This window comes from Crocodylus porosus, unplaced genomic scaffold, assembly GCF_001723895.1.
Source record: "Crocodylus porosus isolate Cpor-Errol unplaced genomic scaffold, CroPor_comp1, whole genome shotgun sequence".
Classification (NCBI taxonomy): domain Eukaryota; kingdom Metazoa; phylum Chordata; order Crocodylia; family Crocodylidae; genus Crocodylus; species Crocodylus porosus.
In genome coordinates, this window is record NW_017728909.1 from 39825620 (window position 1) to 39842098 (window position 16479).

General features: G+C 43.8%; 1 protein-coding gene across 1 annotated transcript in view; it reads left to right on the forward strand.

Annotated features, from left to right (window-relative positions):
- Positions 1–16479, forward strand: part of NDUFAF2 (NADH:ubiquinone oxidoreductase complex assembly factor 2) — a 148457-nt gene that overhangs the window by 110339 nt on the left and 21639 nt on the right. Inside the window, exons 3-4 of the mRNA XM_019532118.1 lie at positions 1095–1135; positions 1899–1964. Coding sequence (XP_019387663.1) covers positions 1095–1135; positions 1899–1964 — 107 coding nt within the window. The remainder of the gene's footprint in view (positions 1–1094; positions 1136–1898; positions 1965–16479) is intronic.

The window sequence follows — 16479 nt, forward strand, 5'->3', positions numbered from 1 at the left end:
TATTTCTCCCCTTCAGTCTCTGGGGCAGTAGCTGGCTGGATGTAGAATGGGTACCTGCTGCCCCTGCCCACCAGCAGCTACCATGAACCTTGCAGTAACAGGCAGGTGCAGTAGGGCTACACAGGCAGGGTCAACAGAGGGTGTTTGAATGTGGCTTGCCGGCCCACTGGGTGATAAAAAGTTTATGATCCAGCCCCATATTAAAAAAGGTTGGATACCCCGGATGTAGCTATATGTAACAATTGAACCATTCCAGAAGTGGCTGAAGAACTCCACAATAATACCTCTTGATATGAAGTATTATTCTGGAGCATTTTGCTTCTGGGGCTGGGCTGGGAGGGAAAGTGAGTGGATGGGGGAGGGTAGGAAAATGAGTGGAGGGCCTGCCAGCTGCTATATCCCTGCGGGTATCCCTTGCTCCCAGGCCCAGAGCTGGGTTTTTCTACCTACCCACCCCTGGCTGCACATGGAGAGGCCAGACATACAGATCTGAGATGCAGCTAATCCTGTATTCATGACATCTGTCACAGACTGGGTCAGATTCTATTACCTTTACTCACAAAAAAGAACTATTTTGTAAAGTAAGGATACTACCCTGGCATAAATGAGGATGGCAAAAATTTCTGCATATACCTTATTTATCATACATCTGAAATAACTGATGAATATTTGCACTCAAACAAGGCCACAAAGCATTTCCAGGAATCCTCTCTGTCCCAAGTGATCTAAGACTGGAGATCCTTCCTATCAGTGGAAGGTTGTCTTTTTGCTCGCTCGCTCTCTCAGAAATTCACCATTATTCAGAAATCTCAAAAACAAAAAGTCTATGCATCACTTTTGAGCTCTAGTTTGAACACTAAATGGTTCATAGGCTTTGTTCAAGCTCTCTAAACTGGGATGACTATTACAAAGATTGGAATCTAAGGCAAAGGGAAATAACTTCTTCAGATTTTAAGAAGTCGTGTTTTGGGTTTTTTTATATAGTTTACTGCAAATGTTATATGTACTTATTTTGGCCCTATCTCCTTTGTTAATTCATAGCAATTCTGAGGTGTAAAAGGGTTTGCCTTTGAAATATTTTTGTTTTTTTGCAGCCTGGTTAAGGAAAAAAAGAAAGGATCCACCCACCATTGAGGTAAGAGATGAATTTTTTTTATAAGTTATAAATCCTATACGAATCCTCATACTATTTGTTATATTGGACTCTTCTGTACAGCCATTTTGAGTAAATCATGTCCAGAAGGTGTATATAGACTTCTTGGTTTTTAGAATTGTATAGTACAATACTACAATGTCAAGGTTTAGGAACAGAAATCAAACACCTGCTTTATTTATATGTCTCTTTGCCCTGAATTTATCTGCATTTAAGTAACATTGTGATATCAGGAAAAGTAAGCGTGGCCATTCATGACTTCCTAATTAAGTGAATTTTAAAATTGCTATTGTGAATACATTTTTTTTTAAAGATCGTGTTCTTTATCTGTGTTAATAGGATTTTTTTCATGGCAATTGACATTAAAATGCAAGTTTCAAATCCAGTTGCTAGCATATTCATCAGTACAGCAAAACAAATTGCATTAACATTTTACAATGCTAATGAGATGGGCTTTCTGCAGTCCTGACTCTTTTCATAAGTGGTTTCTAATGGAATAAAGCTGTGAAATATTGCTCACTCTTTCATGCTGACAAATTCATGAAGAATGGAATTTGACTGTTAAGACTTAAAAAAACAAAAAAAACCCAAAAAAACCCCACCAACCCCCCCAACTCCTGATTTTGTGCTGAAAATCAGTGCACCTGCACGTCAGACAGATTTCAGCTGATTTGGGTCTGGGATGCTGCTTTTCACACACCTTTTCCTCCTGGAATGGTTTGGAGTTATGTTTTCTCCATCCTAGTTGTTGGAGCACAAGAGAAGTCATCAGCCTGATGGAACCTATCTCTTGTCCCTGAGAAGCTTGCAGGTGTGGTACACCATGCCAGCTCTTTTCTTTCCTTTCTGAAAATATCCCTCTTATGCAACTTGCACATCAGGAATGTTGAGTGCCCATCATATCAATTCTCAGAGTTGGACCACTATGTCATTTTGGCTGGGTCAAGCCTGAAACTGTACATCTGGAAAAGTAGGTTATTTGGTTATCCATGCTTTCCTGAAGCTGAAGCTATAAAGCTTCTGGTTGCTGAGGCATGGGGATTGTAGCCCTTGAAAGACAGAGAGCAAGGAAACTACATTTAAGGTTAGTTTGGATCATTATATTCTTAAATAGGTTATACTGTAGAAAAATAATCCTAGGAGAATGAAAGATTATTGGAAGTAATGACACATTCAAAGCCATAGTGTTACTCATACCTTTAGCTTTCTTGTGGTTTCTAAATAATTTTTTTGAGACTCTTAAAACTAGGTATTGTACTTGCAGGGCTGTGCAGTGACCTCACTGGAGAAGAAATGATCTACTAGAGGGTCTTAAAGCTATCGCTTTAATCCATAAAATAGTTCTTTTTCCTTTACATAGTACGGGCAACCCCTGCTTAACACTGTTTCATTTAGTGAAATTTTGCTATAACACTTATTTGAAATTGATACCTGATTTCACTTAGTGCTCAGTGAGTTTCATTATAACACTTGGGGTAGCCATCCTGGGTCATCAGATACTTTCAGTTTCGCTTAACGCTTGTTTCACTTAATGCTCAGTTTTTCAGGAACCAATTAAGAGCACTAAGCGTGGGTTGCCTGTATAAGGGAAGCTAATAATACATATATATGGAAAGCTCCCCCAAACATTGTGAAAATAACATAACTATTTATGGCGTAAACCAAATAGCTGCTGGTATAATAACTTTACCTATGTTTATTTGGGATGATATGCATTAGGGCTGTGCGAAATCGCTGTTTCGTTGGTATTTCAGATTCAGCCATTTCGGAGGGACAGTGATTCGTTTAGGTCTTTCAGAACACTGTTCTGTTTCGATTCGGCTGAATTGATTTCGGAGTTTCAATGCTGTTACGGTGCTGATTTGGGATTGGCTGGGGAGAGGCAGGCATAGCCGGGTGGCTGCAGGTTCTTCCGCAGCTCCTCCAGCTGTTCCTGCCTCTCCCCAGGCGGGGAGAGCCACAGGAGAAGCCTCCATGGCTGCCCTGCCTGGCCCCATCCCCCAACCGGCCCAGCCTTCTGGCACTAAAAAAAAAAAAAAGCCCCATGCATGCAAGCTGCAGCAGCGGCAATCAGGGCCTCTGAGGGCTCGTGGCAGAGCCCCCACATGCAGCATGGGGCAGTGGAGGGCACCTGCATGACAGCTTCACCATGGTGTGGGTGCAGCCCAGCTTGGCAGGGTGCTGCGCGCTATCTGGGAACTGGGGTGGCTCCAACAGTCACCTGGAACCCAACTCTGCTCAGCCCTAGTGGCCCCAGCTCCCAGACAGCGCACAGTGCCCTGCTGAGCCATGCTGCGCCCACACCATGGGGCAGCTGCTGTGTGGGTGCCATGCGGGGGGGGAATCCCCACTGCCCCATGCTGTGCATGGGGACTTTGCCATGAGCTCTCAGAGGCCCTGATAGCCACTGCTACAGCCAATTGAATGCGGGGCTTTCCTTTTTTTAAGTGCCAGGAGGCTTAGCTGTGCAGGGCAGCCATAGGGGCTTCTCCCGCAGCTCCTCCAGCTGCGCTTGCCTCTCCCCAGGTGCAGGGAGCCGCAGAAGAAGCCCCCATGGCTGCCCTGCCTGATCCCATCCCCACCCGGTCCCAGCCTCCCCGCACTTAAATAAGGCTGCGGGGACTATTCCCAGGGCGACACCTCTGAAACATTCGAAACACCTCCAAAACGAAACAGCTACCAAAGTTTTGCATAGCCCTAATATGCATAATCCACTTGTCCTGGTAATAGAATAACCTTTATACAATGATACACCATATATTGTTGTTATATATTACATAGTTCAGTTTAATTTTTTTTCCATGCATTGTGCCAGTTGGAGTTGGGGTTTTATGTACATTCATTCCTAGAAGCCTCTGTGTGTTTGTATGCTGCATTGTCCTTCCTTTTTTGACAATAATGTTGGTATAGTAACTACTCTTTGACAGCTGTAGAACTGGGAAATATATGTGACTGTATTTCACATGAAGATTCATTATACTTCCATTTCATTGTCTCTGTTGTACACCTTTCTTGTGGAGTTAAAGTCTTTCCGAAAAAGGATGTAGAGCCCCACGTATGTTACACTCCTGACTTAATAACATTGTACTCTCACATCACGTTGTGGCACTGTATCATCACAACATGATATGAACACTACATATCTTGAGGCACAACCTCTGGAGTTCTTCCTCTGCTTCTGTAGGAGGAAGACTTGTGCTCTGCTAAACCCCTGCCTGCTTCAGCTTTTCTCTTCCTTTTTTTCTCCTTTGATTTCCTTTCCTCAACTTACAACATCCATTGTATATTCTCAGGGGTGTTGGTTGTAGCCATGTTAGTCTAAGGACGTAGGTAGACAAGGTTCGTTGGGTAATTGTAATAGCTTTTATTAGACCAACTGTGTAATAACTAATGGTGTGCTATTTCATGGGGATTTTCTTTTTGTATTGCAGCAGTTCTTCATGCAGTATCTGGGTGGCTCTTTCTAAAGCACAATCTCTGGAGGAGTGTTCTTGTTGGGTGAAAGCCATTTTGAGATTTGGTGGCATCAGAAAGTTTGGCTGTATGTTACAGCTTCCTTGGTGTGTTTAGAGTGATTGCTGGTTCTGTGCAGATATGTATGTTGGTCCATGGGTTTCCTGTATATGGTGGTTTATATTTTACCATTGTGGATATTGATCATAGTGTCTAAAAAGGAAATATTGGTGCTGGAGTATTCAAGAGATGGATGGAAGGATGATAGTTATTGAATTTTTGATGGAAATCAATTGGAGATTGAAGGTTTTTAGTCTAAAGGATGATGATGTCATCTATATATCTTAGGTACAGCATGGGTTTGATGGTGCAGTTCTTGAGCAACTCTTCTTCCAGGTGAGCCATAAAAAGGTTGGCATATTGTGGAGCCATTTTGGTGCCCATAGCTCTGCCTATGGTGTGTAGGAAGTATTGGTTATTGAATGTGAAGTTTTGTGTGATGATGAAGTGTATAAATTCAGCAATATGTTTAGGTCTGTACTAAGAGTTGTAATCTTGCTCTTGTAGATATGCAAGGCAGGCTTGGGTGCTATCCTGGTGTGAGATATTGGTATATAACTAGCGGAGGCAACGTTTTTTGGCTGGGGTGCTGAAAACCCCCACAATGCCTACCTTGGAAGGTGCTGGAGTGCTGGCATGCCAGAAAAACAAAATGAGGGCAGGGGGTACATGGCAAGATGCCCTGCTTGTGCCTCAGCCCTGCTGCCCCTGCCCCCTCAGCCTGAGCTCTGTATCTGTCAGCAGCTACCCAGAACCTGAGCCAGCTGCAAACATCTGCTGCCTCTCTGCCCCAGCCCCAGTTGCCTCCCAGACCCGGCTCCAGGCTCTGGGGAGGCAGCACATACCAGCAGTGCTCCCCACTGTGCTGCCCTCGCCACTTGTGCAAAACAGCGTCTGGAACCTGGTGCGGCAGGGCACAGTGGGGGGTGCAGAAAGCTGGCTGCTCCCAGCTTCCTGCTGCCCTGCCACACTTGCCCTGTGTGCATGGGAGCAGCGTGGGCAGCATGCAGGGTGGGCTGCACTGCCCTGCTATTTGCCCCGAGGTGCACGTGCAGTCACCACCAGCCCAGAGCTGATGCCAGAGTTGTGGAGCCTGGCACAGCTGTTTGTAGCCTGTCTGCTGCTCACTGCAGCTGCCCAGAGCCCAGGCTGGCTACAAACAGCTGTGCTGGGCTCTGGAGCCCAGTCACCAGCTCTGTGCCAGGAGTGGGGGAGAGACTGGGGTTGCGCTGCCTCAGGCCCCTCCCCCACCACCTGTTCTGAGGCGTGGGTGCACGCATCTGTACAGAGTTGATGCTGGGGCTCCTAAGCCCAGCGCAGCTGTTTGGAGCCTCCCAGCTGCCTACTAGGAGCAGCCCGGGCTCCGTTGCTGGCAGCAGCTACCCAGAGCCGGGGCTGGCTGTGGCGTGCCGAGCAAAATGGCCTCACGTGCCATGCTTAGCACACGTGCCGGGGGTTGCTGACCCCTGATATATAAGATAACATCCATTGTGACTAGGAGGGTATTTCTGGGAAGGTGGTCTGTGTTTTTAAGTTTTGGTAGAAAGTCTGTTGTGTCTTGGACAAAACTTTGTCTTTGGGTGACGAGAGGTTTTAGGATGGATTTGATGAAACTTGACATTTCCTCAATTAGGGTTCTAGGGTTGGATATTACAGGTCTGCCTGAGTACCCTTGTTTTGTGGGTTCGGCTTCCCCCAGTCTTGCCTCTTTGCCCACCACCTCCCTGTCTCTATCATCTATCTTGGAGAACTAAACCTTTAATCTCTTTATACTATAATTTGTTCAGCTTTAAGGACTTTGTGTACTTATGTTCTTTTTTCTTTTTCCTGATTTTTTTTTTTTTTTTTTTTTTTTTTTTTTTTCTGTTGGCAGTTACTTAAAACAAGGCTTCATTTCCCTGGTAAATTGAGATCCAAGAATGTTGCTCATCACATTGTTCCTCAGAATGGTTATGTCTAATCTGACCAATAATGTAAAGAATGCCAATGGCTAAGAGTCTCGGGTTAGTCAAAGCAGCCCTGTGGTATACTGAGCAACAGTTGTTGCCTTTTGATTTTTATTGCAGCTTGAAATATGCTACATCTCATACTCAGTTCATTTACAATTATGATTGATAAAACACAGTTTAACTTTGCAAATGAATGCAAATCGTGTTATGTTAGATATATATTGGTCCTGTGGCAATGGATTTAGACTGTGATTTTTTGGACCTTTTTACCATCTATAGATCTGGCCTCAGATATCTAAATCATTGCCTCAACAGCACAATAACATGGGCGGGGGTGTGTGTGTGTGTGTGTGTATGTGTGTGTGTGTGTGTGTACCTTTTTTCAGAAAACAGTTGCATTGATATATTCAGCTATTGTAAAGTAAATTTTTTTACTTTACTCTATTTTTTACTCTATTTTACCAATAGAAAAAGAGGTGAATAAATAAGTATATGTTGGAACAATCTGATGTTATAAAGAGTTCTCTTGCTGTATGCGTGCGTGCTTGTGTGTGTGCGCGCGCACACACACACACACCTCCCTTTCTAGGCAAAGGGAAAGACAGACCCTTGTCCTGAAGAGCTTACAGAATGTTTTAAAAACTAATCAGGATGCTTTAAAAGCTACAGGAGTTGTACCTTTAAATCAAGCACTATTCTGTGGAAGTAGTCATGGTAAATTATCACTTTGCATACAAATCAGTTCATCTGATAACTGTTCGGGCTGCCATAAATTATTGATAGATTAACAAAAGTTGTCTTTGCCTTTACCAATGGAGGACTACAGGGAAAATGGTGCATTTGTGGTAAGATTTATCTTGTAATTTTTTTCCATTAGGAGCGTGCTGCCTATAAGAACCAGTACAATTTAACCTGTGCATGCTATCTCAACCATAAACTCGTATCTCAGTTTTCCTGCCAGCTGAAAAATCTACTACTGACACACAGCATTTTTCAAAGTTCCACCTACATGTTATGTCTTGGACTTTTTAGATTTGAATTGCAAAGGGACAAAAAATACTTATGCTTTAAAAAAGCCTTTACTCTTGAGACCTTCTTCTCCTGTTACCCTGTTAGGCTTTTGTTTCCATAGTGTCAATAAACAGGAATGACCAAAAGCTGAAAATGTAGACACTGAAGCACCCATAGGAACCAGGGGGCAGCCCTCAGTGGTTTGTGCCATTTCCTGCATCCTAGATTTATTTTCGTTTTGACTGCTGTTGGCAAGGAACTCCCAAGACCTCTCAGCAGTTTGGTGGTCACTCAGGCTTTCAGTGTTATTCTCAATCTTCACAGCATTCTACATCCCCTGTATTTTTTCTGGGTCATATTTGATGCCGGTTGTTTCAGATATCCTCAGGAGGGTTTGATTGTATGTCTGCTCCAGTAGAGCATCTATATGTATTTATATGATTGGTGTACTGACAACCTGATCAATTTTTCCTTCACCTACATAATGGGTGCTTCACTAAGACATTGAGAGTCTCCTGTTCCTCATCTTCATTGTCAAAGTTAGGCTTGGACATCTTTTATCATAGGAGCAATGAACTTTTAGCTTACATATTCCAGTCTAGAGCATTTGCCAGGGAAAAAATGAGCTAGATAAAGGATGTAAGAGCCAAAAAAAGGAGACGGGTGCCTAATGAGTTTTCAAAAGTGCTTAGATGTTCTTGAGTTCGATGGGGTTAGACTTATGGGTGCTGCTTTTGAAAACACTGCTTTGTATTTGCATCTGGAGGTGCTTAAATACCTTGTGTCTGTATATTTTCCTGAAAGATGAGCACATTTAACCTTAACTCATAGAACATTGTGTCATCTCCTATTTTGTTCCCATCTTCAAGAGCCTGTTGTCTTCTCAGTCATAAGTTTCAGGATGGAGAACAGAAGATGACACAGAAACTTCTAAAAATGTTCCCTACCCTGCCATGCTACAGCTATTTTTGCAGGCAGGATTGTTGAATACTTCAATTGCTGGGTCAAAGATTATGATTAGCTTGGGTCCAAGATCTGCCCTTATGCCATTTAGTCCTTTTGGCTTCTGATGCAGCTGTTAAGTTGGACTTGCAGTCCATAAATTCTCATGATTTAAGCTTCCGTGCTGGGCATTGGAAGAGCACTTTATTAGCTGAAGTCCAGCAAAAGGATGCTCTGATTTTGCATAATCACTTCTGTTCATTGCTCCTATTGAAGCATCCTGCAATACCTGAATTATTTGTGGATAATGGCTATTTTTATGCAACATTCCAGCCTCTGTAGCAAGCAAAGAATAGATTGTAATGCTGAAAATATCGACATGCTATTGTATACAGAAGTAGTGCACCCTCTTCTATTGTACTAAGTTTTTAGCTCTGGGTACCACACCTTAAAAGATATATAGGAGAAAGAGAGAAGAGTAGTAAAAAGCAACAGAGTGGGTGGAAATACAGACAGAATCTCACGCTAGAAGAGCACGGTTTGAAAGGAGAAAAAATAGAGCACATGATAGACGTATACAAAAGAAATTATATAAAGAAGTTGAGTTGGGTATTTGTTTTTATTTTTTAATAAAACAAATATGAGGATGCCCAACAGAATTGAAAACTACTAAATTTAAACTGATGATAAATACTTCTAACTCACAGATGCATTTGACCATGAGAACAAAGCAAAGAAAGCTCCTAACTAGTAGAAGGTAAATAGAGCTGAATTATCATTTTTGCTTGTTAGAAAATGGAATGAAACAGGCAAAATTAGACAGTGGCTTGGCACAGAAGAGAAAAACAGCCAATCCAAAGAGAGGGGAAGAGAGTGGAGTTAATTGGTGACCAGAACTCTAACAGCATAGTGGAGGGTTTGAGGGTAAGATGATTTAAAAACAGAAGGAAGAGTGAAAGGAAAATGACAGCTAAGGGAGTAGTGCTGTCAGGAAGGTTTTGGGATATTTGATCACTGGCAAACTTTTATGTACAGAGGATTTTCTCCATATATTGACTTCAGTTGAGGAAGTGGGGAAACCAGACTTTTGTGATCAAGGTTAACGTGATTGATAAGAGATTGATAAGTAATTCAGGGAGAAGATTAGGAGAAACCCAGTAACGTTCACAACAGGCATAAACATAGAGTAGGAGGGATGCTGGGTAAGTGAGGAAGAGGCTAGAGGATGATGCACTGAGGACTGGAAGTGTAAAAAAAAATAGTAGCAATGTCAGTGAAAATAGTGCGTAAGTATTAGCTACACATATTCCAATTGGTAATTTGGATGGAAATGTAAGATTGTATCCAATTGGGAATTTGGATAAGATCACCTGAAACAACTGAAATGTTTGCAACCTAATGCAAGTAGTGTGGGCTATAAAACAAAAGAACTGGTACCTGTGTGTGAGACATGAAACTGCGTATTATAAGAATAATATAATATGGTGGAAAAGTTGCCGTGACTGGAATACTGGTATTGAAAGCTGTAATTTTTTTTAGGAAAGATAAAGATAAAAATATTGGAGTGGCATTGTGCGTTAAAGAGGTTGTTGGTCAGAATGAATTGTGATGATATGGACAAAACTGGATCTGTTTTGGAGAAACTTATACTAGGAAGGGATGGCTAGAAACAGCATTGTCAATTGTCTGTAAATTTAGAAACAGTCCATTTGAAGAGAAAAAAAAAGCTAAAATAAAAACCAATTAAGATCCATCGTTGGGGTGTGGCTGGTGTTGATGGACAGACAGAGCAGAGCAGCACTATGTCCTCAGTGGATCATCCATTATAGCCTCTGAGCAGGAGCACAGCTCTCCTGTAGGTAGCTCTTCATCAGGACTTTGTTGCACACAAGAGCTTCCATTGCCCCCTCTGCCAGCCTAGTGTTGCCCCCCTGTAACAGCTGCTTGCCTGCACTTGAGGGCTGTACTCTCAGTCACTGCTACCCTTAGAGGAGCCCATTACTTGACAGCTTGTGCTCTCCTTTGTCTGGGAAGGGGCAGGCTGTCTAACCCAGCCAAGGGTTTTAAATTCCCTCCTGTGCAGCCCAAGTTGGCTGAATAGGGTGTGATTTAAAACTGGAAGCATAGGGAAATGGGGTTGGGGATAGCCTCCCCAACCCTGGCTTCCTGGTTTTTAAATCATAAAGTGTGGCTGGGCAGCACGTACAGGCCTGTGAATTTTAAATGCTGCGAACCAAGGCATGGGGAAGGGGGCAGCATTTATAGCTAGAGTGACCTGTAATATGTCCTGTATTGGTCAGGACAGTCCTGGTTTTCAGAGGCTGTCTCAGCATCCCGGCCTTTGGAGAAAATTAAAACAAAAGTCCTGGATTTGGAGGAACCCACCTCCACGTGTGGCTCCCGAGGCAGGAGCTGGGCGTATGCAGACAGATTCACACCAGTCCAGGACTTCTGCTTCAGTTTTCTCCAGGGAGCCCAGCCAGTGAGTTGCTTCCTAGTCCAGCTGCAAGCTTCCACAGTAGTTGGGGAGCTGCAGGCTCGGAGTGGGGTGTGTGTGTGTGTGCGCGCACGTTCATGCTGATGTGGGGGGGGGTTGGGCCTGTGTGTGTGTGTGCGCGCGTGCGCGCGCATGCATGCCATGCTGTCCTAGCTGGTCCTGCTCCTGGGAGCTGTGGAGACAGGGCTGTGTGTATGTGCACACGTGTGTATGGGAGTTGGGACTGTGCCATACTACCCCACTCCTGGGAGCTGCAGGGTTGGGGCGTGTGCGTGCAGGCATGTGTGTGCCTGTATGCATGTGTGGTGGTGCCCCCCAGCACCTCCCGCTCCCATCCCATATTTTCTTACCCCTATCCTGGATTTCCCTCAAATTATTATGATCACCCTATTTATAGCTCAGGGACCAGGAACTTGGGCAGGAATAGCTTCCCTAGTCCTGGTTTCTGGCCCCTGGGATTTTGTAATCCCCATTCCTACCACCCAGTTTAGTCATGGGTGGGGCAAGTGGAAGCTGGCAGGGACCAGAAATCAAACTTTGGTGCAACCTCCCCATCCTTGTTCCTAGTCCCGTGGGCTTTGTAATCCCCATCTGTGCTGCTAAGTGGTAGGAGCAGCATTTAAAGCCCAGGAGTCACGAGCCAAAGCAGGGAGACATATTCTCCTGGCCCCAGAACCCTCCCAGATCTCTAGAAGGGCTTCAGCCCAGGGTACCCGCACTCCTCTGGGTTGATCCAGAGAAGTGCACAGGGCAGGGACTCTTCTTTCTCCCAGCACATATGTAACATCTCTACACTGCCTTAAAAATTGACAGAGAACTCTATAAGACCACAAGAAAATTGAATACTAGTGGAAAATTTGTAATTAGGTGAGTCTTTAAATAGTCCAGTTTAGAAATGGTAACAGTAACAGTAAAGCAGAGAGATTTTTCATGAGATAATTAATCAAGTATAGCCCAGGTACCCTGCCTCAGTTTTCAGTAAGGATAAAAATGTAAAGGAGAACGAGAATATAGTAACAGAAATTACCATATTTGAGGTACAGGCTCATTGTGACAAACTTGGAGGACCCAGATAATTTGCATCTCAGAATATTGAATGAACTTGAATATGAAATAGCAACTCTGTACCATGGATCTTCAAAGAATCTATCAATGCTGAGATTCTCTTGTGCTTGGGGAATAGCAAGCGGAGTGCTTACAGATCTGTATGTTTCACTTGATGTTTATGTGAAAGGTTTTAGAATATATGTTTTAAAAATAAATCATCAAATATATGGATATAAACAGAAAACGGGCCAAAACGCATCATGATTTATTTTCTCAGAAAGATCATGGCAGACCAATCTAATGTCCTTCTGCGATCGGATACCTGATTTCTTAGGTTGGGACAATACAGTGAATCTAGTCTAGTCAGATTTAAGCAAAGGGCTTAACACTGAGCTTTATGGGAAATTATTAAATAAATAAGAGAAGATGAGGGTTAATACCATAAACATAAGGCAGATAAGGAGAGGTTAAAAAGGAGACTACAGTGAGTTACGTTAAAGGGGTGTTTTCAGGTTGGAGACCAGCTACTAGTGATGGTCCTCTGAGAGTGATCTTGGAATTCACCATGTTTGATGCTTTCATTAATGACCTTGGGGTGAAAAATAAAAATGTGCATATGAAATATATAGATACAGTAAAATCCCTGTTATCCAGCATTTGAGTAACTGGAACACTCTATTAACTGGAATTTCGGGCCAGCCAGCCAGGTGCAGGGGGGAAGAAGGGGAGCTCACATGTGGCCACCACCACCCTGTGCTCTAGCCGCTCCATGTACAACTGCCAATACTTCTGACCACCACCCCCTCCCCCCCACCGACGCACACCCATGGCCCTGCTGGCCAAACCGGCAGCCTCAGGTAACTGGCATTTTTAGATACCCAGCACCCCACATTCCCCACTCGTGCCTGATAACAGGGATTTTTCTGTAACAACTGGAGGGGTACTGATAATTTTGAGGAGAAAAGGATTACAGTATACAAGAAGAATTAGGTAACTTTATGGAGTGAAGCAGTGGAAATGGTATGAAGTGTAATTCTGTGATGTGCAGAAGCAAACATTAGGAACTAAACTTTTGTTTATAGGACTGGGCTTATAGGCTACAGGCACAGGAAAGGGAAGGTTTGATCAGTTGTAATATGACCATGACCTAGCAGTGTGGTGTGGCCATGAAAAAGGCTAGTATGTTTTAGGATGAAGATGTTTTTAGTTGGAGATTTAAGTATCACTACCACTACACAAGGCAGTAAGTAGTAAAACCTTGTTTAGAATATAGGTTTCATCATTTGTGTTTAAAAAAAAATAGACAGGAACAGGCACAGAGAAGATGAACTAGGATAATTAATAGTAAACCTATTTTTAGCACATTAAAAAAGCTTGGTTTGTTTTAACTTAGTAGAATGAAGGTTGAGAGGTAATTCAGGTACATTCCAATTTTGAGGACAGTAGTGACACAATAGGAGAGGTTAGTATTGGAGAGGCCAAAGGAAAATAAGAAGTGGCAGCATGTGACTACTCAAAGAAGGGAAGGTCCATAGAAGTCAGGAGAAACAGACTGACATCAGCAACTGCTTTCAAGCATTCTGGTGGAACAGCTGAAGGAAAGGCAGAGGAGAGGACATTTGCAGCTATAATGCAAAGGATTTTGCAGTCTAAAGAGCAGAAAGTGCAGGACCCCAGTGATACGACTTGTAGGACCACTGCACCAAGGAGTAAGAGAAGAGTGGTAGTGGTTGGTGACTTCCTTCTGCAGGGGACAAGGGAACCAATTTTATTATCTGGATTTAGGGTCCCAGGAGGTGGTGCTGTCTGGCTGGAGCTCATCCATCCTTCAGATCAGTACCCTTTCTTGCTTACCTCCAGGAACATCAGAGGTGACCATGAGGCTCTTGGCTGGAGAGTTAAAGAGTCTGGAGCACAAGTGGTGTTCTCATTGACTCTTCCTGGGGAAGGCAGAAGCCAGGGCAGGGATCATTGTATATAGAAGTAAACACGTGGTTGAGATGGTGATGCTGATGTGAAGCCTTTGATAATGGACAGATGTTCTGGGGAGGACTGCTTTCAAGAGATGGGATCTCTGATACTGAATGACAGCCAGCATGGCTTCATCACAGGCAGGTCTTGTCTGACCAACTTCATTTCTTTCTATGATCAGGTGACTCATCACCTGGATGAGAGAATAGCAGTTGACATCATATACCTCGACTTCCAGAAAGCCTTTGACCTGGTATCCCATGAGGTACTGATCAGAAAACTGGAAGATATTGGGCTCAACTGTGGGACTGTCAAGTGGGTGCAAAACTGGTTGCGGAGTAGGACAGAGAGTCCAAATGAATGGATCAGTGTCATCCTGGTAAGATGTGGGCAGTGGCATACCCCAGGGTTCAGCACTTGGCCCAGTGCTATTCAATATCTTCATCAACGGCCTGGATGAGGGGGTGAAAAGCCCATTGGCCAAGTTCACAGACAACACCAAGATATGGGGTTGTGTGGACGCACCCACAGATAGGCTGAAGATACAAACAGACCTAGACAGGCTGGCATGTTGGGCGGAACAGAACCAGATGAGGTTCAACATCAAGGAATGCAAAGTGCTGCACCTGGGAAGGAAGAACCCCCAGCACACCTATAGGCTGGGCATCGCTAAGCTGACCAGTACTACAAATGAAAGGGATCTGGGGGTAACAATAGACCCCAGCATGAATATGAGCCAGCAATGTGATGCAGTAGCTACTAGGGCCAATAAAACTCTTGCATGCATCAATTGATGCATCTCTAGTAAATCCAAAGAAGTGATTCTCCCACTTTACTCAACACTGGTGTGGCCACAGCTGGAGTACTGCATCTAGTTCTGGGCGCCACACTTCAAGAAGGACATGCTAAAGCTTGAGAGGGTCAAGAGAATGGCCACCCGCATGATCAGGGACTTGCATGGCAAGCCATATGAGAAGAGGCTGAGGGATAGTTTCAGGCTGAACATTAGGAATAACTTCTTTACAACTAGGATGTCCAGACTATGGAACAAGCCCCGCCCCACCCAGAGGTGGTGTAATCATCTACCCTAGAGGTCTTCAAGAGAGGACTGGACGGTCACCTGGCTGGGGTTGTCTGACCCCAGATGTCTTTTCTGCTCATGCAGGGGGCTGGACCCAATGATCCTTTGGGGTCCCTTGCAGCCCTATGATTCTGTGATCTGTCTGCCCTTTGGGCTTTAAATTAGGTTCCAGCAACAGTGCAGACAATCCAGAGCAAAAGGGACTGAACAAAGCAACTCAACTCTAGAAAAGGGCCAGAGAGTCACAGGACAGCAACAAGCAGTGCAAAAGGGACTCGAGTAGGTTGAAATGCAAACTCTGTCCAATGTGTATATATAAATGCAAGACATATGGGGAATAAACAAAATAAGCTGGGTACTGCAACCTGTGAAAAGACCCATGACCTGACTGGTATCACAGAGATCTGGTGGGACAGCTCTTATGACTGGAACGTCAACATTAAGGATTACCCTTTGTTTCAGAAGGACAGTTTGGAGAAAAGCTGGTGGTGTTGCTTTGTATGTCACAAACATTTTTTCCCTGGTTCAGGAAGAAGGACATAGAGCAGGATGCATTCAGGTAAAGATGAAAAGTAAAAGATGCAGCACCAGTATAATGATAAGGATTATTTTACAGGCCACCAAATCAGGAAGAGGAGTTGAGGCACTTTTGAAGAAGGTGACAAATCTATCCAAAAGTATGGGATGGTACTGATGGGAAACTTTGTTACCTAACCTTAGTGTTAAAAACTCAGGTGGTGGCACTGAAGTCATGAAAATGGCTTGAACAAGAATAATCCATTCTTTGAAAAGAGAGTTTGAGTACAGCAATTCAGTTTTAAGCATAAAACAAAGAAACAACAGAAAACTTGGCTTAAATCAAGATGCAACAAAAGACAGAAACAACGGAAAACTGCCTAAGTTAAGACGCAACAGAAACCTTGGATAGGTATTACATGGTCCCAAGGACAGAGTGTTTTCCTGTTGTTCAGAAGTTTTCTGGGGTCCAATACTTCAGGTGGGGGTGGTGTTTCTAAAGTTCTTATTTCTTCTTGTACTTTTATGGGTGATGCGCATCTCCTTTTCCTCCTTGGTTGCCTTAACAATGGCATGTCTTTCACGTCCTTGGCCCCTCTCACATTTTTCATGCATTTTCCCCTCTTAGGTAATTTAGCATGTTTATGGTCTGGGTGCCTATTGCCACTTTAGCAAGCCGGCCTCCTCCCTGCATGGGCCCACAACTGTTACAACTTGGCCATGTATTTGCCAACAGCTTCAATTACGCATGGCTGGATTAGTGCTCTTTGTGTCCATGCTGGATCAAGAGCACCAGCCC